Source organism: Triticum aestivum, chromosome 2D (assembly GCF_018294505.1).
Source record: "Triticum aestivum cultivar Chinese Spring chromosome 2D, IWGSC CS RefSeq v2.1, whole genome shotgun sequence".
Lineage (NCBI taxonomy): Eukaryota > Viridiplantae > Streptophyta > Magnoliopsida > Poales > Poaceae > Triticum > Triticum aestivum.
The window spans coordinates 244,384,891-244,411,232 of NC_057799.1; the positions used below are offsets into that span (position 1 = coordinate 244,384,891).

The 26,342-nt window shown below is 46.4% G+C and overlaps 1 protein-coding gene across 2 annotated transcripts; it reads left to right on the forward strand.

The window, feature by feature from the left end:
- Positions 1-17,831: 17,831 nt before the first annotated feature.
- On the forward strand, positions 17,832-24,478 carry LOC123052672 (peptidyl-prolyl cis-trans isomerase CYP21-4). Of its 2 annotated transcripts, XM_044475974.1 has the most exons (8): positions 17,832-17,970; positions 18,260-18,465; positions 18,635-18,674; positions 20,661-20,711; positions 22,025-22,110; positions 22,892-23,029; positions 23,135-23,282; positions 24,244-24,478. In XM_044475974.1, the coding sequence occupies exons 2-8, from the start codon at positions 18,314-18,316 to the stop codon at positions 24,328-24,330; spliced, it is 702 nt and encodes a 233-aa protein (XP_044331909.1). In that variant the 5' UTR covers positions 17,832-17,970; positions 18,260-18,313; the 3' UTR covers positions 24,331-24,478. The 2 variants fall into 2 exon arrangements, with proteins under 2 accessions (XP_044331909.1, XP_044331910.1); XM_044475975.1 differs by lacking the exon at positions 20,661-20,711.
- The last annotated feature ends 1,864 nt before the right edge of the window (positions 24,479-26,342 follow it).

Sequence of the window (26,342 nt, forward strand, 5' to 3'; positions counted from 1 at the left end):
GGCTCTCATGCAAGAGCTAGCCTCTACATAGTGGAGCATTGGGAGAGGCACCTGTATACCATGGAGGTGGTCAGGAATCGGGAGACTCACGCCGGTCGTAGCGCCGTAGTTAAAATGATAAAATGGCAAGTCAAATCACGGGGCCCCACCTGTCCAGCAGTAACTCGCTGTCAAATCACAAAGCCCTACGTTTGCAGTAGCCTACTCCCTCATCTTCTCGCGTCTCTGTCGAACCAACTAGGCGGAACTGCCCCGCCTACCGTGCGGGAAAAGCCCCGCCCTCGACTTTTAAATAGTACACTATACTAATATATGGAGCAAAGCCTCAAGAAAACGGCGGTACACATGTACGGAGTATACAGCACGCCCATCGCGCTTGTGAGGCACCCCAGACGGTCGGTCGGTCTGGCACGCCGCTCTTCGAATGGAACGCGGGTCATATTGCGTTTGCACACACATGTTGTCTCCTTTGGGCACTGAGGTTATGGTTTCTTATCATGTGGCATTTTTTCGTGTTATATGTTATAATCCGGTGCTTCAGATCAAAATGACGACAACTGCGCCTCCGGGGCACGTGCATGAAGACTTCTCGACAGTCATTGACGAGGTCAAGCCGGCTCCGGTAGACAAAAGAAAACTAGTACTCCACTATATAGGCAGGAGCCTCCGCGCTTACTTGCTAGTGTTGCTCTCTTCACACTGTCTCGTCCTCTCCAGATCTAAACACGGCAGCGGTGGCCACACTCTCTCTCTCCGCTCACCGCTGGTCACAGATCCAGCCGGATCCTCTCCACCGGGAAGGTGAGAAGGTGCAACGTTCACGCGGTCGTCCTTGACGGCGGCTCTTACCCACTGCCGGCGCGTCCGATCAGCGTGCCTTGCCGTTCTCTCCCAAGCACCGCTGGCTAGGGAGGGCCTCCGACCCCTTCTTCCTCGCTGTCGTAGTGTGGGCAGATCTGGCCTCCCGCTGCCCACCTATCGACATCCCGGCGACCCTCAGGTATAACTTCCTTCAAAACCGGCCTTGCTCTACTTCCCGAGCTCCTGACGTTGCTGCATTTGTATCTTTTACTATTTCCCAGGCCCCCTCGTAGATAGGATCGATCGGCTGTTCGAAAGCCACCTAAATTTTGACTGTTAAGAGGTAAAAGTAGTTCATGCACTCGAATCTAGTACTACTTGGTTCAAACAAGGAAGAAAGGGGTGGGGGTGGGGGACAATCTGTTACCTGAATCTAGGACTTGGTCGAAAGAGGAAATAATGAGGGCGAAAAGTAGCAGAGACTGGCTATCCAACTGGTCTCTTGGTCTAATAGGGAAATAAAGGGAAACACAGTACAAACTCAATATAAACCCGATCTATTGGTTGAAAAAGGAAAGATATCATGTTCTGATGTTTGTTGCCCCGAGCCACTCTTATGTAATGCCACTGGGAAAATGTAGCAGCCGCACTATTAAAAGTAAGGACACGTTAAACCAATGTTGTTTTCAATGTAATGCCTCCAGTAATATGAATCAATGGCACTTTTTTTCATGTCCTGCTAAATTTCCCATTAAGATAAGTTGCTTCTTTTCGTTAGAAATGCAACTGTCCTGGTCCGCCTACTCTCCCGTGCCCAAATACCGACTCTGTAGCAGCTGTTAATGTAATGTTGCTGGTAAAATGAAGCAATGGCACCATTAAAGTAATGTCATATTTAACGGTTGTCATAGTTAATCCTAATGCCCACACTAATATCTAGCAATGCTGCTGCTTTAGAAATTGCTAGTGTCCTTGTAGGATTGCCATTCAGATAAGGAGCATGCTTCTTTTCATTTGATGTATGTTTCATCACTTGTTTATCACCCTCCTTTCCACCTTTTTGTGCAAACAGAGACATACATTTCACGCTTGATCTTAGTTGAACTGCACAAATGATATCCAAATTATAGTTGAACACTCCAGGAGCTTCACAACCAACCTTGATGTTGCTCAATTTTATTGCAACTAATGAAGATGAAGCTCTGTGAGTTTCGTTTTCTGATGGAAATGGAACCGGGGCTGAAGCCCTTTTCTTAAAAAAGTTGAAGAAGAAGCTGCTAGCTCATGGGACATTGCTTCATTTTAGGAGAATTGCACCAAAAGGTCCCATGAATTGAATCATCCATGTTAGTGACTGGTGTCATCCCTTCTAAGATGGCGTTGACTGCAGATATGGTTCCCATCACGAGGTATGTGGATTTTTGGTTTGACCATTTGCCAAGGATCCTGCATGTTGAGTCTGCTCTTGTGCTACTGTTTTGGCACTGCCATGATAAAGGAGTAATGTTATTATTTTGCACCTTAATCTAGTGGCACTATTAATTTGAGGCAATGTCTTGGCACCGCTAGTGCCACGGAATTTTTTTATATATCGAAAGAGGGGGTTTCCTCGGATTTCATTAAAGAAACCCTACCATAGAGAACCATTATCCGACAACATCTCAGTGTAAACGGGCAGTTATGCAACTACTACTAGACCGGACTGAGTACTAGCAGGAGACAAGTTCGCCACATAAGCTAGGCAGGTAGGGGGACACAGCACCAGCTCGACCAAGTTTGGATTACAACCCCAATGCTACCACAGAAACATCAGGGGGGAGATAGAGCCAGCTTTAGCATCCCAGTCTAAGCACCCCCGGCATCCATCCTTGAGACGCACGGTACACCTCATTTGCCACCTGCTCGACCCTAGTGCCACTGGTAAAATGAAGTAATAATACAGTTAAAATAGAGCGAGTGTCCTCTCTATCATTTCATTTCCAATGTAGATAAAGAAAGTGCTTCTCTTTGTTAGTATATGTTTCATCAACTAGTCCCATTGTTAATGTTTAAGCGTCTTTGCAAACTGGGGTGCTTAATTTTAGTTGATTTGCACAAAAATAGAGATTGGAATGTTCAAGGCCCCTCCTTGTACTACCGTTGTACACTGATGTTCATCACTGGCAGAAGGTGTATCGGGGAGACTTGGGTCGATTACTCGATTTCCAGTATGAGGCGTACCGTATGAGGCATCGCAGGGCCCATCTCGCCCTCGCAGCATGGCATACTATGATACTATCGCAATATTTTCTACTATTTATTACTGTATGTTTCATCAACTTGTGTCACTATAATGTAATCATGATTTTTCATTATCTGTGCAAACAGGGTTATTCAGCTGCATTTTGGTGGAACTGCACAAATGTACGGATGGAACCGACATATATGCAGAGTGCGAGGTGCCAAGTAAACGACACCAACCCTGCTCCATCTAAGCATTGGCATCCACCACCACCAGTGGCATGTGTGGCGCTCACTGTGGACGGATCTTTCTCGGCAGCAAATCCTCTAACCAAATACTAGTAGCTTAGACTTCAAAAAAAATACTAGTAGCTTATATTGGCAGTTTTCTAGGGAGTACTCTTTTCTGAAAGAAGCGCCAATCTATTTTTCTTTATTTGTACACAGTGTCACAACTTTGACCCAAAGGTCCAGAGATATTTTAGGGTGATTGGCATAGTACTCGGAGACTGATTGTAAGCATGATTTTATATTAGCTGTCACACTGATTGTAAGCATGAGCAGATGGAAGATTAGGTTAGTGCGAAGCTTACCTTTAACCCTACCAACGCCGTTGAAACGAGGCGAGCGTCGAGGGAACCGTGGAGAACGGCGGGGAAGCGACGTCGCGCCATCCGACCTCCTCTTGCGGTGGTAGAACGAATACTCATGTGGCTTCGGCTGGCTCTGCACCCTCACGAACGGCACACCGTGCTCGATCGATTCGTTATCCTCTGGGTGCTCGACCTTCGACCTGTACACCCACCACCTCCACCTGACTTTCGTCTCGTGCGAATCTGTCTGCTCCATCGCCCAGAGGAGATACTCGATGAACTCGAAGGACTGCGGCGTGACTGCCGCCGAGGAGTACATCTCCGCCCTCATCGCCATCGTCTCGCTCTTTCGCATACATTGCCACATGGCCCTCACCGTCCTTGAAATCTCCCACTCATTGTCAAACCAAGTAAGGATCTCCTTCCCTGGCTAACTTTGCCTGGTCGCCACCGGCGATCTGCCTGATTCGCTGCTGCATCCTCTCCATAGATGTCCTTCTGAGTGGTCCGGTGCTAGCTTAGGAAGATGGGAGGAGAGACGGTGGTCTTGCGATAGATAAGAGGGAGAGGTGAGACGGTGGTTTTGGAATGGAGATGATGGAGAGGAGAGGGGGTGGCTTTGCAATGGAGAACAGGAGAGGCGAGACGGCGGTTTTGGAATGGAGATGATGGAGAGGAGAGGTTTCCCTGCCTTTCGGTCGCCGGCAGGTGGGCCCCGCGCTTGGTGGGACCCATGTGTCAGTGTCTCAATGGCAGGATGGGCTATGTCAGGGGATCCTCGTCCGAGGAGAGAGGAGGTGGTTTTGCAATGGAGAAGAGGGAGAGGCGAGGCGTGGTTTTGGAATGGAGATGATGGAGAGGAGGAGGTGGTTTTGCAATGGAGAAGAGGGAGAGGAGCGTGCAGCAGCGATTTAGGATTGGATGAGAGGGCCGGCGCGCTGTGACTGGATCAAAATCAAAATCAATTTACCCTTCAATTAAGAAAGCGACCCCATATTAACTAGTCTCCCTTTTATTCTGGGTCATAATTAACCATGATTTTCACAAATAAAATATATGTTATACATTGCAAAAATAATATAATTTGAAAGTACATTCAGATACGAACCAAACAATACAATTTTTGGTGACATGCATTCACATTTTGCTTGTCAAATATAGTACATGGTCAAACTTTGACCCAAAATATGCAAAACAAAAAAAATACTTCCAAGACCTGCGCCGCTCCTCTCCTCTTAAACCACCGCTGCTCCTCTCCTGTTCCAATCTAAATCCAGCGCCGCTCCTCTCCTCTTCCATTTCAAAACCACCGCCCCTCCTCCCCTGTTTCAATCCAAAACCAGCGTTGCTCCTCTCCCGTTCTAATCCAAAACCAGTGCTGCTCCTCTCCTCTTCCATTCAAAAACCACCGCCGGCGAGTGAAGGTGTTGTGGAGAAGTAGATCGATGAAGGAGTACAACCGATACGTGAGGATCGCAGACGGCAACCCTGTGAAGCTAGCTAGGTTGTTGGAGATACAGTCTTGGTTTGATAACAAGGACCAACTAGCGGCGACGGTGACATCCATGCCCAAATATCTGCAACAGAGCAAAAAGGCGGTGATACTCCCGAAGGGAGTCGCACGGGAGTACATAGAGCTGCTCCTCTGGGCCATGGAGGAAACAGATTCACCGAATCTGATCGTGAGGGAGCGGTGGTGGGAGTATCGATCCCAGATGGAGCATCCACCAGAGATTGAAGGATCGAGCATCTACAAGGTGCCGTTTGTGAGGGTGTCGTGTCAGAGCGAGCCGGTGGAGTCTTCATCGACCGAACCCAACTGCAAGAGGAGAAAAGTTGTTGGCCCGACGACGCTTCCCCGCCATCCTCTCCCTCGCCGTTCACATCGTCTCACGGGGCGGCTGGTCTGCCGCCGAGGAATAGGAGGGGACTGCCCCCCCTAGCCCTATAGTCGGGCAGGTTGTGAATTGTCAGGAGGAGCTTTGGGTTGTTAGTATTTGCAGGTTGTGAATTGTGTTTTGTGTTGTGTATTTTGAGAGTACTTTCAGATACGAATGTCTTTTGAATTTCAGATTTGCAGTATTGAGCATATGAAGTATTTTATGAATTCGAGAGATCTTATTTTAGCACCTAAAATGTAGTTTCATAGGAGTATAAAAGTGCAGACAATGTGATTCTCAGAGAAGAAACTGCGAGTTTTAGTTTCAGATAAGAAACTGCAAGTTCGTTTCAGATAAGAAACCGCAACTTTCATAGGCAGAGCATTTATATTAACACGGCCTTTTCAAACAGGGTTAACATCATGTTGGAAGTTTTATTCCATGCTCGAAAATGGAACTACCAGCCAGTTAACATCATGCTGATCAACATTCATGCATAGCACACCTTCATATGATGCACAGTCAAAAAGGTATGCTATTTTCAAAATGCCCACACAATCTCGAGTGTGCAAAAAACAGAGAAAACGAGGGACGAAGTTTTGGCAAGTTTTGGACGTGGTGTGCGCAGATGACAATGGGGACCCACATGTCAACAATGGCAGAGGCAAAAAATTTGGAGATATTTTCTCTGCATTAGGTGGAATCGAACCCGGCCGGAAGAGTTGTCGCCTGTCGGGTAGTGTCACTTGGCCACTGCGCTAGTTCAATACTTTCGTTACAAATAGGGCACTGCCTTAGGTGGTCCGATCTCCTCGTGCGCCTTTGTGCGCTCGCTGTGACGCCCCCGATTTGACCGTACACTAATCATGCACGCAAATGTGTACGATCAAGATCAGGGACTCACGGGAAGATATCAAAACACAACTCTAAAACATAAATAAGTCATACAAGCATCATAATACAAGCCAGGGGCCTCGAGGGCTCGAATACACGTGCTCGATCACAGACGAGTCAGCGGAAGCAACAATATCTGAGTACAGACATAAGTTAAACAAGTTTGCCTTAAGAAGGCTAGCACAAACTGGGATAAAGATCGAACGAGGCGCAGGCCTCCTGCCTGGGATCCTCCTAACTACTCCTGGTCGTCGTCAGCGGCCTGCACGTAGTAGTAGGCACCTCCAGTGTCGTAGGAGTCGTCGTCGACGGTGGCGTCTGGCTCCTGGGCTCCAGCATCTGGTTGTAAGAACCAGGTAGAAAGGAAAGGGGGGAAAAGAGGGAGAAAGGCAACCGTGAGCACTCATCCAAAGTACTCGCAAGCAAGGAGCTACACTACATATGCATGGGTATATGTGTAAAGGGCCATATCAGGGGACTGAACTGCAGAAAGCCAGAATAAGAGGGGGATAGCTAATCTTGTCGAAGACTACGCTCCCGGTAGCCTCCATCTTGCAGCATGTAGAAGAGAGTAGATTGAAGTCCTCCAAGTAGCATCGCATAGCATAATCCTACCCGGCGATCCCCTCCTCGCCGCCCTGTTAGAGAGCGATCACCGGGTTGTATCTGGCACTTGGAAGGGTGTATTTTATTCAGTATCCGGTTCTAGTTGTCATAAGGTCAAGGTACAACTCCGGGTCGTCCTTTTACCGAGGGTCATGGCTATTCGAATAGATAAACTTCCCTGCAGGGGTGCACCACATAACCCAACACGCTCGATCCCATTTGGCCGGACACACTTTTCTGGGTCATGCCCGGCCTCGGAAGATCAACACGTCGCAGCCCCACCTAAGCACAACAGAGAGGTCAGCACGCCGGTCTAACTCCTATGCGCGCAAGGGTCTGGGCCCATCGCCCATTGCACACCTGCATGTTGCGTACGCGGCCGGAAGCAGACCTAGCCTAGTGGCGTTCCAGTCCAATCCGGCGCGTGCCACTCAGTCGCTGACGTCACGAAGGCTTCGGCTGATACCACGACGCCGGGATACTCATAACTACTCCCGCGTAGATGGTTAGTGCGTATAGACCAAATGGCCAGACTCAGATCAAATACCAAGAACTCATTAAGCGTGTTATGTCGAAGTAACCGCGGACGCCGTCCAGGGCCAGGCCCACCTCTCACCTAGGCGGTCTCAACCTGCCCTGTCGCTCCGCCACAAAGATCCAATTGCGGGTACTCCTACGAGCCGACCCGACTTTAGTCATCACATGTGTCATGTATATGGTATATAAGTATATACCCGTGATCACCGCCCAGGTGATCACGGCCCGATAGTATAGCACAGCAGACGGACAAGAATGTAGGGCCACTGATGGAAAACTAGCATCCTATACTAAGCATGTAGGATTGCAGGTAAAGGTAACAACAGTAGAAACAAGGACAGGCTATGCATCAGGATAGGATAACGGAAAGCAGTAACATGCTACACTACTCTAATGCAAGCAGTATAGAGAAGAATAGGCGATATCTGGTGATCAAGGGGGGGGCTTGCCTGGTTGCTCTGGCAAGTAGGAGGGGTCGTCAACTCCGTAGTCGAACTGGGCAGCAGCAGCGTCGGTCTCGTAGTCTACCGGAGAGAAGAGGGGGGAAGAAACAGTAAATACAATGCAAACATAAGCATGACGATGCGTGACATGACAATGAGCAGTGCTAGGTGTGTCCTAACGCGGCAGTAGGTGGTACCGGCGAAGGGGGGAAACATCCGGGAAAGTATTCCCGATGTTTCGCGTTTTCGGACAGACGGACCGGAGGGGGAAAGTTCCATGTTCGCTATGTTAGGAACGTGTGGCTGACAAACGGACTGCTTATTCGGATTCGTCTCGTCGTTCTAAGCAACTTTCATGTAGAAAGTATTTTCATCCGAGTTACGGATTATTTTATATGATTTTCTAAAGATTTAATCATTTTCTGGAATTAATTAATTTATTTAATTCAACATTATCCAGAATAGTGCCTGCTGACGTCATCATGACGTCAGCATGACGTCAGCAGTCAACAGGGCGTTGACTGGGTCAAACTGACGTGCGGGACCCACCTGTCATTGACTGATTAGGGTAATTAGGGTAAACTAATTAATTACTATTTAATTAAATTAACTAATTAATTAGATTAATTTAAACAGGATTAATTAACTTAATTAATTTAGTTAATTAATTAATTAACTAAATAAATTTATTTTTATTTTTATTATTTTTTTAATTATTATTTATTATTATTTTTTTCTTTTCGTTCTGTGGGCTGGGCCCCACATGTCTGTGGCCTAGAGGGGCCTTAGCGGGCGTGTCGGCGTTGCGGGTGCGGGCGTAGGGCGCCGCACGCAAGGCGCCCGTCGGGGCGGACCCGAACGCGACGGGGCGGGCACTCGCCGGCGTGTGGCGACAGGTGAGGCCCAACGCGAGGCCCCGACGCCACCGGCAGCACGGGCGCGTGTGCGACGAGTGCAGCGGCGAGCGGGGAGAGGCAGAGCGGCGTGAGGAAGGGGGCGGCCAGCGGCAGCGGTGGCGGACGCCGGTGGAGCCGCGAGCAGAGGCGTATGGGGAGGCGGGCGCGCGTGCGCGTAGAGCAAGGCGACTGCGGCGAGCGGCAGCAGGGCGCAGCGTGGCGCGGGCGGCGCGTGCTCGCGCGGCGAGGCAGAGGCGAGGCCAAGAGGGCGCGGGGGAGGTCGACGCGGCCGCGGGTCGAGCGCGTGTCCATGGTGGATGGCGGGCGAGATGGCGCAGAGAGGAGGAGGGCGGGGGTGCGATGAGCGCGGCCCTGAGCGGCATGCGCGGGCGGAGCAGTGCGGGGCGGGCGGCGAACTCGCGGGACGGTGCGGGAGGGGGATAAGAGGCCGTGGCACGGGCGATTCGGCCGGGGCGCACGGCCGATGTAGTGAGCGCGCGCGGGGGGGCTGCGGCGACGAGCACGAGCGCGCGAGGGAGAGGGAGGGAGCGAGGCTCACGGCGAGATGCAGGGTCCGTGGCAGTGGTGCGCGAGGAGGGTGACGGGGACGACGGCGCCGGAGAGGGAGCAGGCCGGCGAGGGAGCGCGGGCTCCAGGCGGCGGCGTCCAACGGCGACGGGCGATGGCCTCCTCCTCGATCCCGATCCAATCGGGGGAGAGGGGGGATATTTCGTGGCGGGGGAGTGTCGGTGGAGTGGGTGGGGGTGGTGAGTGGATAAGGTAGTGGGTGGGTTGGCCGGCTGGGCCTGGGGGTTGGCCCAGTTAGGCCACGACCCAGGGGGGTTTTCTCTTTTTTCTGTTTTGTAATTTCTTTTCTTTTATTTATTTTCTTTTCTGTTTTATTTTAATTTAAATTATTTAGGCATTTTATAAAAATATGTTTACTACACCATATTTACTTATGCAAAATATGGCACCTCCCGAACATTTTTGTTTTAAAATTTGAAAAACTTTTATCGTTGACATTAATTTAAATTTGAATTTTTAAACGGTTTGACCTAACGGTAGATTAGCAAATTAACCGTGGTGACGTGGCACCATTAGCGTGGGATTACTGTAGCTTGATTATCCGGGCGTTACACTCGCCGTGGCGCCGCTGTCTGCCGTTGTGAACATGCTGAACAAATGAGAGGAATCTGGAGAGGACTGTACGTGGAGAGGCGGATAGTCGGGACCCACCAGGTCTATGGCCGTACGCAAGCAAGTGCCTCATCGAAAAAAATACTTCCTCCTAATGCTATACTGACGTTGGGGCCCACGGGTTTGTCAACATAGTTACATTTTTTAGGTGCTTCAACGTAGTTACTATAGGAGATAAATTCACAACGAAGCCAGGGAGCTGGCAGGTATCATTTATTATCACTGGGGCATCAAGTATCAGCTGGGTTTTGGGCTGCCCCGTCTAGGCTTTCTTATTTAACATGTGCAGCCCACGACATGCCGGTTTGTATTTTTTTGAGGGCCGTCATGTATCGACCGACCTATGGACCTCCCATCCGAGGTTTTATTTTTCTTGAAACATCGGCAGCCAAATTTATGTATTCTTTTGAAGAAAACGCAGAGGTCTGTTCTATTTTTCTATATAAGAATAGGAACGCCTGGTCCAACTTATGTTTCCCTTCTAACTATATTATATATATATTTGATTTATTTTATATGTTATTATATATTATTGTTATTGTCATCATATACTTAACAGATACTTACATATGTAAGAAAACAATATCCCACATCTTATTAACTTATAAAAATAATTTCTTAACAATAAATCCTAGATTTTTTTGGCAACGAAAATCCTGGTGATTGTGTATAAAAGGTTGGTAAGATTTAAGGACCAATGTAATAATAAATCACTTATTATTTAAATATATTTATAACAAAATGCTCAGCCCTTGTTTTTTGATAACATTGCTGCGCTCAATCCAACATTATAATTAGAATCAGCCCAGCAAAATCGTGTATATCGAGAAAGTGCAAATGGCCTGTAATTTTTTAGGAAAGAAATAAATGGGCCGCATGGACGCTACATTATTTGTTCACCCAGCCTAGCAAATGGACTGTAATTCTGAAAAAAGAGATCAAATTGACTGTAAATTCTGAAAAAATGGGTTGAATACGTGCCACATTTTTTGAGGCTGAAATGTGGGGTCGAAGCCAATGCAAGTCGTTGCCAACTTAGTCAACAAATGATTCTGACATCGTTAGCCGTTGAATTTACATCCAACGACCGGCATCCATCTTCAATCTCTCGTCTTCTTCCTCCAGCGCCGCCGGGACCACCTGCTCCCGCCTCCTGCTGCTAGCAGCTCTGCTTAGCATGCTTCGCTGTGAAGCGCTACCCCACTGTTGGCCAGGCCATCCCTCCAGCCCTCCACACCTCCTGTTCTTCTCCATCGACTGCCGAGCCACACCGCACCAGAACCAGTTAACCCTCGTACACCTCTCCGTCTGCGACTCTACTCCCGCATCTTCCCATCTCCGGCTCGTTGTTGTCCGGGGCCTCGCCGTCGTCCACCACCTTGGATGCGCTCGGCGCAGAGTGGTCAACGAACGACATCCATCGGAAGTAGACTGTGCGTGGAGAGGCGGACAGCTGGGTCCATGGCCTCACGCAAGGAAATGCCTCCTTATTACGCGCAAAATAATGATTCCTCCACCTGACAGCTGGGACCCACCGGAAGGGCCTCTGTATTTCGCGAAAAAACGTTCCCCCCGCTGACAGGTCGGACCCACCAGCTATATCTTCGCACGCAAGGAAGTGCCTCCTTATTACGCACAAAAAAAATGAATACCCCCTGCTAGCTGGGACCCACCATAGTGGGAGGTTGACTTGTGGGCCTACTAAGTTGACGGGGATGGAGGGCTTTGTTAACTTAGTCAATATGAACGATTCTAGCTCCAGTGACCGTACGATGTCCATCCAACGGCCCTAGTGCTTCTTCAACCTCTGGTCTTCTTGCTCCAGCCGCCCAAAGCACCGTCGGTCGTGCCGCGTGCTCCTGCCTCCCTTGGCCGGCTGTGATGCCGCGGAGGCCTCACCGCCCCCTACTACTCCCACCGCTGGCCTGGCCATCCCTCTACTCACCCACACCCCCTGTTATTCTGCGGCGACGGCAGCCTCACACCGCCGCCGAAGCAGTGAACCCTTGTACTCCTCTCCGCGTGGGCAACCACTGCCGCGTCTTCCTCGGCTTCGCGTCGTCCTCTTCCTAGGCCTCGCCGTCATCCACCGCCCTAGTGCTCTCGGCGCGGCGTGGTCAACGTGGTCAAGGAACGACTTCCATCAGAAGAGTACTGTACATGGAGAGGCTGAAAGCTGGGTCCACGGCCGCAGCAAGGAAGTGCCTCCTTATTACGCGGAAAATAATGATTCCTCCACCTGACAGCGGGGACCCACCGGACGGGTCACCGTATTTCACTAAAAAAACGTTTCCCCCTGACTGCTGGGACCCACCAGCTACATCTTCGCACGAAAGGAAGTGCCTGATAGTCGGGACCCACCTGGTCGAAGCGTACGTAGCATTGTCATTCTAGTCGCGAACGTATACGTACATACTAGTCGATGTAGAGGCGTGCACGTGTTGTAGTAGAGGCGCGCACGTAGCATGTACACGTACATGCAGCGGCCAGGGTGCAAGAAAGAAAATACGGCCACGTACGTACATACGGGCAGGGTCTCGAACACCTACTCACGCATACGTACGGCCAGGGCTCGTGTACATGGCTGAGTTGAAACAGAGAAGCTGCGTCGTCGTCGTGTTCATGGGGAGGCAACCGGCTGGGTCGAAACAGAATGCGTCGTCGTGTTCATCGGGAGCCAACCGGCTTGGACGGAATAGCCGATGGAAACGAGGCATGGCGTACCGCAGAACGGAGGAAACGGCCTTGTGTTCGACCATCCATGGTCGAAACGGGATCCTGCTCATCGGGGGGGTCTGGCGTACCGCAAAACGGAGGAAACGAACCTCCTACGGTCGAGACGGGGTCCTGTTGATCGGGAGGGGTGTGGCGTACCGCAAAACGGAGTAAACGGACTTGTGTTGGAGCGCTACGGTCAAAACGGGGGTCATGTTCATCGAGAGGGGTGTGGCGTACCGCAAAACGGGACTCCAGGGGGCACTGTTCATCTCCACCGTCGACTGCCTCCACGGGCTACTGTTCATCCACCGTCGACCTCCTCCAGCCTCCACCCGTGACTGTTCATCCACGGGCTCCTGTTCATCCAGCCTCCACCGCGCGCTCCTCCACCGGCTACTGTTCAACCAGCCCTCTCCACGGGGGCCTGTTCAACCACCCCTCCACGGGCTACTGTTCATCCAGCCCTCCACCGGTTACTGTTCAACCAGCCCTCCACCGGCTATTGTTCAACCAGCCCTCCACGGGGTCCTGTTCATCCAGCCCTCCACGGGGTCCTGTTCATCCAACCCCTTACCGGAAACTGTTCATCCAAACCCCCTCAACAATGCTCACTATTCATCAAGGGAAGGAGGCAGCAGTGTTCGATCGACTTCAGTTAGTAGCAGTAGCGAAGGAATCACTCGGGTTCAGTTAACAGCAAGGGATCGATCGATCGCTCGGGTTCAGTAACGCGTAGCCTGCAGTGTAGTCGCTCGGGTTCAGTTAGAGCCCAACGCCTCGCTCGGGTTCAGTTAGATCGCAACGCCTCGCACACACGTGCGTACGTACAATAGAAACGCACATCGCTCGGCCCCCGACCACCCACCATAACCGAGAACTCCCCCGATATTTTCCTCGCCCTTGCTTCTACCACGGTTTTCTCCGTCATGGACGGCCCAAAGAATGTCATGCAGCTGCGTCTCCGGCCCGCCCAGGACGAAAAGCCCATTTCCTGTCATGATTTTTTGTCATAGAAGTAGGAGCCCACCTCATCTATGATGATACCGGGTTTTGTCACAATTATCGTCATAGAAGTGTCATAAGCATGACATAAATTTTTTTAGTTCGGCCCAAAATGTCACTGATGTGTCTTTTTTTGTAGTGCCGCTAGTGAATTGCTAATGGTTCGGAGATTTATCAGCGACTTCTTCCTGAATCACTACATCAATCCCACTGGTGATAATGAAGATTTCAGCATGCCTTCTCCTGAAATATTGAGTAAGAGTTAGCCGCTAAACATATACGCATGGATCCATTGTTTTCCATTTGATGAGGTCTTTGTATTTTGTACACTATGATTAATTATGTAATGCATATATATGTCGACAAATCATTGGAATTTAGCTACCATTTGTTCAATTGCAATTGTTGCAAAATATGATGAACGTTCTTCCTATGGATACTATTTGTTCAATTGAATATTGTGGCGAATTTGCTTTTTGCATGCCGATTCAAATGGGATATTTTTGTTTTAAACAGGCAATTGCTCCGCACGATTGAACTAAATGAGTGTGTGCAATCCACATCGGAAAGCATACATTAATCATAGCGGAATTGTCGATGATACACAACAGATCACACACGATTTGCAGCACTACTACGTGTGCGTAGGGGCTCCGGAACCGTTTGTGATATCACATTATTGCACACGAGAGCTCGGAGTAAACTGTGCCCAATGTAAAATGCAATCTCAGTCGTAAATTTTTTAGGAAACGTGTTGGATCCCAAACGAAAATCACACGTCACTCTTGCCACAACCGTCGGTGATACACAACAAATCACAAACGATCTGCAACACTTGTATGTGTGCAAAGGGGCTCCTGAACCATTTGTGATAGAACATTATCGCACACGGTAATTGTTGGGAATCGTGTGCGATGGAGTCTTGCATGGCAGCCGAGTTCTGCAGAAAACTCGTGTGGGATGGGGCACATATCGCACACAATTCATATGTTGGCCCGTGTGCCTTACATACTGTTTCCCAAATGGTTCATTACGACACACCGTTTGGTTTCACTGCGTCATTAGAAATGTTTAATCACCGATCCCACATGTGCGAAAGAATTTAGTGTGTGTTACATCGCATTCGATTACATTTGGCAAGGCCTCTACATCATGGCTTGTGGGAAGGCCCCCTATCGCAGTCACTCACTTGGCGATGGTTCAAAATGGCGTCGCGGAAAGGGGTAAAAAACCGTGTGTATAACACCTCACTGTACCAGTGACCAACACCACCAAGCAGCTAAGGGACACCCCAAAGGAGGAGGAGAAGGACCCCAAGGCCTCGAGGAAGGAGAAGAAGCTAAAGAAGATGAAAACATCACCTCCCAGGCGACCCCGTCCGCACGCCCCCCTAGACCCCGTGCCCATGGGCTATCCAAAGAGCTTCTGTAGCTGAGATGCACGACCCCGTGCGCACAGCCTCCAGACCCCGTGCGCACGGGACCCCGTCGCTGTAGAACCCCGTGCGCACGGGCGTGTATCATGCACATGGGACCCCCGTGCGCACGGGCCCAACTTACCCCGTGTGCACGGGCCTCCCAGGCTTCGGCCGTGGATGCCCTTTCTTGCCTCCCAAGTCGTGCCCTTCCTCCCATTAGCTATATATTTCGGGTCTAAGACATTTGTTAGGGTTAGCAAAGAGTATGTGAGACATTGATAGAGCTTTGCTCCTTCTACCACTCCTCTTGGAGATCAAGACCTCTTAGGAGAGGATCCCAAGTGGATTTCAAGACCTCCTCTTTGGAGAAGACTATCACCAAGACCTCACTTCCTTAGGAGTGGGAAGAACCTTACCTTTGTGCTTGTTTCCTTGGATTGTTCTTGTATAAGTGTGGATCTCATGTGTTTGCTATTCTAGTGGATGTGTGATTGGGTCTTTGTTTGAGTGAATTTCCTCTTTGTGTTCTTCTGTTCATCCCCTTTCCCCCTCCAAGTGTGAAAAAAATCTCCATCTAGGGTTCCACCCTACAACAGGTCTACTCCACTAGTTCCCTTTATCATGTGATAAACTTTAGAGGTGTGCAACCGGTTTCATACCATGTGTTTGGAAGCTTAGGGTTCCACCAAAAATTCATGTTTTCCTCTGGTTACTTGCTAATAACAAACAAATGACCATGGATAATCTCGGGAAGAGACAGATTATCAAACCACTTGAATGTGTTTTCTATTCTGAGCTTGAGTCTAGTTCACACTTATTTTTTGATTGTGTGGTAGCTAAGCAAATTTGGTCTTTTGTTAAAGATCAATTTGGTACCAAAGTTGGAGAGGACTTCGAATCAGTAGCTAGGTTCTAGATCTCCAATAACAAACACTCGGCTCTCAACATTGTTACTTCTGTTGTGAGTTGGTGCTTATGTAAATGTAGGAACTCTATTATTTTCAATAACACAATTTGGTTATCGATCAAGCAGGTCTTGAGATTGGTCTAGAGAACAGTCAAATCCTGGATTGTTCTGCCCCCAGAGCAGAGTGGGATGGGGCTGGAGGCCTTCTCAGATCAGCTGGCAAGTTTTGTCAGGCGCCCTTTTGATGCTTACAAGTGGCTAAACCTTGACAATACCCATGAATATGCCCCCTTGGTAGACCCATGGAGCAAACTCAAGATCTTTAATGATGGCTCCAGCTTCTCCTCGCATTCCAAGAAGAGGGACATTGGCGTTGAGTCCACATCCAGCACCGTGTCGACGCTTGCGGTGTGTTGGTCCCCACATGCAACAGCCGCTCCGCTGATGAAGACTAGAAAGGCTTCCCAGGATCTGATCTACACCCAGTAGCTCTTACTCCATGTTATCTGCTCTGTTCAGAGCCTAAAAATGTTATGTTTAGCCGTGCCTGGCTCTTCTTTGTACTTTCCTTTTCGTTTGAACTGCTCCTCTCAGTGAGTTGATGTATGGATGACTTTTGGTTTCATTCAAGTAATGGAACCGGGGAGAAGCCTCGGTGTTCTTCTAAATGGCTTGCGGTGTCGTGTCTAGGCCTGGGGTCATGGCCCGCGTGTTGGCACAACACAACCCACTTGTAAACATGCCTAGCTGGCCGTGTCGTGCCTGGCCCATTAAGCATGGTCTGGGCCGTGCCAGCCCACTTTGCCAGGTCTAGTTGAGTATTACAGTTTGATTCCCAAAAAGGAAAAGTTGAGTATTACATTTTTAATACAGTAGAAAATTTGCCCTTCTAGAAGGAAAAAATGGTCTCCAGGAACCCTTATCGACCGCCAAACTCCACACAAACCCCTCTCGATCCCCGACATACCAACTAGGCAACCAAACTCAACGCGACTCTAAATCTCAGCTAGTAGTCTACTACCAAACTCAAGGCGGCCAAGTCAAGATGGAAATGGGCCGACCGGGACCTAGCCTCGTGGCCCCAAGGTCAATATATGAGGCCATGGGTCAGCCCATTTCATAAAAAAAAATATGGCCTCACTGACCCATTGGGTACATGAGGCCGATCCAAGATCAAGATGGGAAATCCATGTATCCAGTGTGCATGTGCTAAAAAATGTATTCAATGTGCATAATCTGGATAACGGAAAGGCCACTAGGATGGCAAGCTCGACAAGTTCGAGAGGATTGTAAGCTCGCCGACGACCGAGACGACGAACTAGAGGCTGGTTGTTTCTACATGCATGTACTAGTTCATGACTTCACGTAAGAATCGATCCACCTGGTTGTCAGCCTGCTTGTGTACAAGGGCGTCTCTGACCGAATTGGTCAACTTCGTACATCATCATCATATATGTTCTTGTGTATATGGCCGAGTTTGTGTACAGGGGCGTCTACGGTAGGGACAGCCAACAACAACTAAGGCATAGGGAATCAACTGGGTCGACCCATGTGACCCATCGGGTCGCACAATGCTGACTCCATTGACCCGTATATCATTTAAGGCCGACCCGCTTGGCCCATTGCCTCGACTTTTTGGGCCGGGTCAGCGACCCAACGGGCCGACCCGGCCCATTCCCATCTTGACGGCCAAGCTCCCCCTTCGGCTGCCGCCGTGCCGTCACCCCAAACGCCTCGATCCTGCCCCCCACCTCCGCACTCCTTGCCCCAACACCCCCGACTCTCGCGCGCGTGGCCGACATCGCCGTTCCTGCTGTCTCCACCCCGTCCGCAGTCTTTGGCCATCGGGGTTTGAGGTACGAGCTTGTTTTCATCCGTTGATTAGTTAAATCCCACTGTAGCCTCCACAGTTTCTTGGTTTGCCGGTGCACGCCCGCGCACCAGCTAATCTAGATCCGCTCTGACCTAGGATTAAATAGTAGCGTACTGAATAATGTACAGTTATTTGCTTCTTCTTTTTCCTGTTTGGTTTGTGCACTAGTACTCTAGTAGTTTGGCGCGATTGTTGCACGCTCATTTGCAAATGTTATTTGTTTTTTGGTTCCCAGCTCTAGCTGATCATGAAACAAAATGCTTTTTTTCCAGTCCTAGACAAAGAAGAATCCCCTAGAGAGAGCTGTTGTTCTGCGCGAGTAGCAGATGGCGAGGTTAAAGCCGAAACAGTTGCTAATTCAAAGCAAGACGAAGAAGGGTCCATCACGAATCAGTTATTCTAGCATCATCACCTGGAAACTGATCGTCGTCTTGGTTGTGCTATCTCTCTATGCAACTTACAGGCATTGGCATCACAGGTTGGTCTTAGGTGCCCCTTTTAAGAAATAACTTTATTGCAGTATACTTGTAGTCTTAGGTGTCCCAAAGCACACTTACGCCCATTCAAATAACTCATGGACTTTTTTGCTTTGGTTGTTCGCTAATTTCTTTCATGTCCCTCTGTTGATAAGCTCTAATGCTTCACAGGCCGGCCTTCGAGGCTGAAATGGATCTTCCTCGGGCTGAGGTACACTAAACAATCTAGGGCATGATAGACATGCTCTTGTTGAATCTCCAAGTGGTTTCTCTGTTATGCTAATAATAACATGTCATCAATCACGACCATGCTATCACTATAATTTCTGTATCACTCTGCTCTTCTTGTCTTATTGAATCTCTTAAGTAGTTTTTTCTTTTTATCAATATAGCATAACATCAGTCACGGGCATGGTATCTCCATATTTTTCCAATTCATTTCCTAACTTTTAACCCCTTTCCTTTTGATAATAGTTACTGTTGGTTTTTTTTCTTTGTTATGTATATCTCCATATTTTTCCGGGGAAGGGGAGCCTTGGCGCAGCGGTAAAGCTGTTGCCTTGTGACTGTGAGGTCACGGGTTAAGTCCTGGAAACAGCCTCTTGCAGAAATGTAGGGAAAGGCTGCGTACAGTAGACCCAAAGTGGTTGGACCCTTCCCCGGACCCTGCGCAAGCGGGAGCTATGCGCACCGGGCTGCTTTTTTGTGTGTGTGTATATCGCATTCTACTAGCTGAATGCCTATCCAATATTCAGTCCCAAACAAGTTGGGTTAGGCTAGAGTTGAAACACATAAGATATTAAGATCTCAAAACCAAGTCAAGGTTTTGGCATGTGGATAGCTAACTTTCATGCACCCTTATCCATGGCTAGTTCTTTGGTCATATTCCAGCCCTTCAGATCTCTCTTTATGGACTCCTCCCATGTCAAGTTTGGTCTACCCTGGCCTGCGTTGTATATGATCAACAGACCAAACCATCCGACTAACGTTGAGTAGCACCACATCATCCCCAAAGAGCATACACCATTGGATATCTCCTTGTGTATCGTCTGCGACCTCATCCATCATCAAACCAAAAAGATAAGGGCTCAAAGGTGACCCTTGGTGCAGTCCTATTTTTAATTGGAAAGTCATCAATGTTGACATCACTTGTTCGAACACTTGTCACAACATTATCGTACATGTCCTTGATGATGGTAATGTACTTTGTCGGGGCTCCGTGTTTCTCCAAGGCACATCACATGACATTCTGTGGTATCTTATCGTAGGCCTTCTCCAAGACAATGAACACCATATGCAGGTCCTTCTTTTGCTCCCTTTATCTCTACATAAGTTCTCGTACCAAGAAAATGGCTTTCATGGTCGACCTCCCAGGCATGAAACCAAACTGTTTTTTGGTCATGCTTGTCATTCTTCTTAAGCAGTGCTAAATGACACTCTCCCATAGCTTCATTGTAATCAAACAATACTGTGGGTGAACTGAATCATATTGCGCGTTATAAAACTGCAAAACAAATGAAATGGAGCCTTCTAAAGAGAATGGAAGTGCCATATCTCTATATGGTTCACTGTGTGTACTTTTACATCAGAACATGATTAAGTTGTCTCTATTTTTCTTTCAAGAAGCATTTGAAAATTGTTAGCTTCTTTGGATAGTAGTAACGTAATGTTTAATTCGGAATATGAATTATAGTTCCCACAGTTGAATGAAATTGTACATCTCAAGGAATAAACCTTATGAGTAAAAGAATCACACATTTGGTAGCATGTTGAAGTGACTATTTACGTTCTTTGCATTTGGTTCTCCTAACTTATAGTAGAAATTATGATATATCTTCTGTGTAAAGAATGGGCATAAGAAACCTTTTGTTTCTTGTCCTAAATTTTCTGTCATCTAGTTCATTTTCACATTAAAATGCAGAAAAATAAAAAAATAAAATCAAACTGATTTGTATCCTTATAAACTGCTTTTAGAATTATTATTTGTTCTGATGTGAATGCCCCTGTGTGCTTCCTTATTATGAATTTAAGGTATAGTAGATATCAAACTCTGAATTATGTCCTTTTAAGCTGCTTTCGGAATTACCATATTCTCTTATGTGCATGCCCTTGCTTTCTTACTTATTGTCAATTTAAGTGATATTAGACATCAAGCTACTGCTTATTTTCTTTTGTGTATTTCCATCCTGACTTGAAGAATGTAGAAAGATCTGAGGATTCAACAAAAATAAGTACCCCAAGCTACGTGGTAAGTTCTTTGATAACTGACGTTGTTTCCAGTCAATTTGGTTAGATTTGTGGGCTTTTTATTATGTGTATAACTATATATCGGATTGATGTAGAATATATGTTTATATCTTGCTGTGGTTGTGTTGCTACTGACAGCTAAACCATGTTAATACTTGCAAAGAAAATTGAAGCATAATATGATGATCAGCTTAAAGTAGAGCATGTTGGCATGCTTTCAAATTCCATATGTGCTTTTCAGTGAGCACACTATTTTAATTCAATTTCGAACATGATGATTTCGATTTGCCAACTCCAGTATGCAGCGTATTTTTTCTCTTTAAGAGATGCATATAGTAGGTGGGCCACATATTTAATTAGACACCTGAATACCTGATCCATACGTACCAAAAGAAAAAAAAGACCGAGACAGCCCATCAGGCTCTTTTAGAGATAAAAACCTAATCTGTTGGGTTCACGCCCAGGCATCCTAGTCCTTGCGGTCCCTGCCACCACACATGCACACATCTTCTACCTTGCTGCTGCAGGCACATAATCTTTCATCTGTTCTCCTGCGCTACCTCACCTCCTCTTTAATACACATCCACCTCCCTTCCTGCTCTGTCCCGTGGTGCTCGTGCATCTGGTGGATGAAAGAGAGGAGCCTTCCCCAGGTATGTATCAGCGCTGTACAGGAGGAGCTGTGATGACCAGCGGCCATGTCACCGCAGCCATCATCACCCAGATAGCCCTGGGTTCCAGAGGAGAGCTGGGCGGTGCCTGTAATATGTGCCGCAGCGATCACATTTTTGGGTTCACTTGTGATCCACGTATCGGGAGTGAACTTCCATCAATCCATACCGATCTCAAAGCCCTATCTAGACTGATCGATCTAGATCGGGGTTCGAAGCCCATTCCAACGAATCCGGTAACTATGGTTGCTGTAGTTACAGTTCTGAAGACATGAAATGTATCAGCAAATGTGGTTGACATTTGATAGTGAAATACTGAAATATCCTGTACACAGTGCTTGTAAGTAGTTCTAAACTTGCTCACACAATGTTTATATTTTATCTTGGAATCCTGTGCTGTCTAGATGTTTATTTGGTACCCTTATCCACTTATTATTTGCCATAGAATTAGCGCAAGAAGCAGTATATGCTATCGCATGCTGGTAGAAGTTCACATCATAAAACCTGGCAACATAAATTCTGAACTAATCCATACATTCTGCACATGGTGAAGTGGTTTAATCAAATATGTAATCACCCTTTGTATTGCATAAAGCATCTGTGACGTGCAGAGAATATAATGCTGCTGTTTTCTTGTTGTCAGATAATGGACACTTTGAAAGGCTCAATTACCATAGAAATATCCAAAGATGCTTCTGCTGGTGTTGTGGACAGATTTATCAACTTATGGTGAGCATTCGAATTACTTACTGTGACTAGACTATGTGATTTACATAGTATTACATGCAATGGTGAGGACACTTAGTGTATAATTTATTCATTTAACAAAAGGAGATGCACTTCTATGGTTCAACCTTCAGTGCAACTCTTCTATTTGTGAGATACTGTTGTATACCCTGTTCCTTCTCTTTGCAAAGATGCTTCTCTGTCTATGACCCTTCCCCTGGGGTGTGGCTGTCTCCATGGCGCCACCACAATATTTTGCTCCAGGGCCAACTACAACAGCATGTTGACTATGTGGATTAAAATCCTTGTGAAATTTATATCTAGTTACCTGACGAACTGAAATTTCTACCACAAACTCCTTTATTTTTGTGTCCTAAGAAGACTGCATTTAACTTAATGCAATTAATTCACAATTAATGAGCTCATTTGCACCATTAGTTAGTAAATATAGATGTTTCATTTTCAATATGTCCATCCTTTTGAACAAAGAAAGATAGCTTTGTTCTTAAGTAATAAAAATATATTGTTTGTGATGTATAACTGTACTGTCATGGGACTGTAAGTACTAAACATGCCGCAGTGAGTTCTTAGTGCAAAAATATTGCTATCATGGTTGAATACTAGATTATCTAGTAGAACTTTGCCAGCATTGAATCAGTTAATGGGAGGAAAGTACTTTACAGTTTACACCGTCGCAAGAGAGAGATAGTGCTGCTAAGAATTCTTCAAGATGAACAATCCATTGTTTACTTATTTATCATCTGATATTTCTTCTATGGCACAGCAAGAGTGATTATTTTAAAGGAATGCCATTTCGTCATGTCATAAAAAACTCGGTAATCCATGGTGGTGATTTTGATTTGAATGGAGCTGCCCATGAATGGATACTGAAAGCCAAAGCCAGTGGAGAAAATGCTCTCAGGTTTTACTCCTGAATAGTGCAATTATTGAATTCCCTTTGCACCCATTGTGATGGCAGACCTGATTTTGTTCTCAAAACCGTACTGGATTTACATGATTTTTGCAGTCCAAAGCATGAGGCCTTCATGATTGGGACTACAAGGAGTCCTAATAGTAAAGGATTTGATCTATTTATCACGACTGCTCCAATTCCTGACTTGAATGACAAGATCGTTTTGTTTGGCAGAGTTATTAAGGGAGAAGATATTGTTCAGGTATTTTATCTGGACTAGAGATGATACCCCGCGTGTTGCTGCAGGAATTGGATGCAGCTATTTCTATGAGAATTGGCAATATGAATAGTATTTGGATTAGCAATGTGAGATTGATACTAAAGTATATACTCCCTCCGATCCGAGTTAATTGACGCAGCCTCTATACAATGTCCCGTTTACATTGTATAGAGGCTGCCTAAATTAATTCAGATCGGAGGGAGTATAATTTATTATATTTGATTATTATATAGTTGTAAAATATTTATTGAATATGAGTAGCATACATGGTGCATATTAAGTTGTGTCTTTTCCCATGCATAGTGCCATGGTGAGTTGGTATAATTGCATGAGGAGATAATTAAGTTTAGTGGATGCATAGTAGCATGATGAGTTGGCTTATTTAAGATAATTGAGTCAGTGGGGATCAACTATTTAGGTATATAGGATTCTCTCTCAACCTTGTACACTAGTTAGATTTTTCATAAACACTCAAATGCAGCTTTCTATTTGTTTTGTCTTCTCTATTTATTTCCTGTATTTATATATGTGAAACCTCTGAGCCATATATTCACTAGATGCCCGTTTATGTCAATGGGAGATATTCAAGTTATATAGGAGTTCAACTCCGTGCATAAATGAAAATGAATAAATGAATACCGTAGAACTATCTACTGTCTACGGTTCAAAAGAAAAAAAGAATAAATGATATGAGGAACTGCAAATGGTTATTTCATCTAGACATACATGTGTTCTTGAATTGGTGACCTGATTTCTACAATCTAGAGTAGCCATTCCTTCAATTTGGGGAATCCCTGGGTAGCTCAGTGGTACCGTCGGCAGTATTAGTTCCCCTGGGCCTCATCTAGTTTTGAATTTATGTAATATTCAATCAAATTATTACCAATCTAATGAGATCAAGATCACATCTTTATTTATTCTGCTTTCTTGTTTACACAAACAGGAGATTGAAGAAATCGATACTGATGAGCATTACCAGCCCAAAACCCCTATAGGTATCATTAACATCAGCCTTATACAGGAGCTTTGAGCTGATCCTGCTGCTGTACTTGTATCAAGCATCACCTGTCCGTATACTCTTTAAGAAGGCAACTCCTGGCACTTTGTCCCAGTTCATGCAGCAGCTGTGTATAAATTTATACCTCTGCTTTTATTTTCAAGCGGAGTTCATGTGTTCAGTTGTTCCATTGTAAATTTAAACCACCTTTAGGGCTCATTTGGTTGCGTGAGGGAACAAATCCAGGGAAGCTAACCACCTCGGGAGAATTTGAGGGGCATGCACTATCCCCTCCTCTTGTGGGGGGAAATACCCCTAAATTCTCGTCACCAAACAGCAACAGCTGGACGAGGCAAGATGGACGGGCTCAGAGGAAGGAAGTGGGCGTCGCAGACCACGACCGTGCGTGAGAATAGAGCGAGGGAAAATTTCCATGAGTGCCCGAACGTGGAAACTCTACCCGGGAAAAGAGCGGGGTTAGGGCCGGTCTGCCCCGTGGGCTGGGGGCCTCCAAATGTTGCGGCCATCTCTTCGGAGGACAATCTCCGCGTGGGTTTCGCCCCCTGGAAAAGGGAGCCCCTAGTTGGCGCCTTCAGCGCTGATTAGGCAACTTGGCGCCTGCACGTTCCTTCGTTGGGCCGGTTTCGAAACTGGCCCATTCCACTACAGGCAGCACCGCGAGAATTCATTAATAGCGCAAAAGAGAGCTCTCATGAGGATTTGATCCCACGACCTCCACCTCCGGTGCGTGTTGCCCAACCACTAGACCAAACATGCTTTAATGAATACTTAGGGCGCAAACTATTTAAGAAGTAAGTATAGCCACGCTATTTACTGCATATAGAAATTAGAAAAAACAAGTTTTTTGAAAATAATTTTGAAAAAATTTGAAAGTTCACAGATTTCGAACAAACTGCGAATTCAAAGAATTTTCATGAATTAGAAAAAAAATCAACGATTTCAAAACAGTTCACAAACTTGGAAAAAGGTTCATCAATTTTGAAACCAAGTTCATCGACTTTTGAAAAAAGTTCATCTTTTTTAAAAACATATATTCAATTTTTAAAAAAGTTCATTGATTTTGAAAAGGTGCATAGATTTCGAAAAGAGTTCATAAATTTTCAAGAAAAGTTCACAAACTTGAAAAAAAGTCCATCAATTTTCAAACAAAAAGTTCATCAATTTTGAAAAAAGTTCATCAAAATTGAAAAAGTTCATGGATTTTCAGAAAAAAGTTTATCAAATTTGAAAAAGTTCATCGAATTTGAAAAAGTTCATCCAATTTTAAAAATAAGTTCATGAATTTTTGTCCCTCAAAAAAAGTTCATGGATTTTTGAAAAAAGTTCATCAAAGTTTAAAAAAGTTCACAAAATTTGAAAACAGTTCATGGATTTTTGAAAAACGTTCGTTGATTTCGAAGGAAATGTTCATTAATTTACAATCACGCATTTAAGAAAAATAAAACGAAAAAAAGAAACAGAAAAAGAAAACTCGAACTGGAGAAAGAATAAGAAGCACGCAAGAAGATATCGTGCGTAAGCTAGGGCTGGCCGTAGTGGTTAACGGCGCTGTGAAGGTGTAGGTCTCAGGTTCGATTCGCGCAGTGTCCCTCTTTTGCACTTTTTAAAAAGCAGAAGCAAAACGCTAACTATTTTAATGGGCCGGCCCAACTAGCACCGCTGCAGGCGCCGGTTTGCGGAAACAGCTAAAACCGGCGCCTGCAGCGCCAAATAGGAAATGCCCTGAAAAAAAGGCTGGGATCCTTGGGGACCCCCAGTAACCAAACGAGGCCTTATAAGCATGAATATGGCCGTGACCATATCTAACTGCGTTGAACACTGAAATGAGTCTGCTGGTGATGGGTGCGATGCTAATGAACACACACATATGTAATGTCACTAGACCATAATAGCGAGCGATGCCGTGCTTGTCAATTTTACCCATAATAAGGGCAAAAAGAGTGCACATCTGTGGTCTCTAAACATTAGAAATTTTAGTAAATATATACTAGCAGGAAATATGAAAATTAATACGGACTGAGATA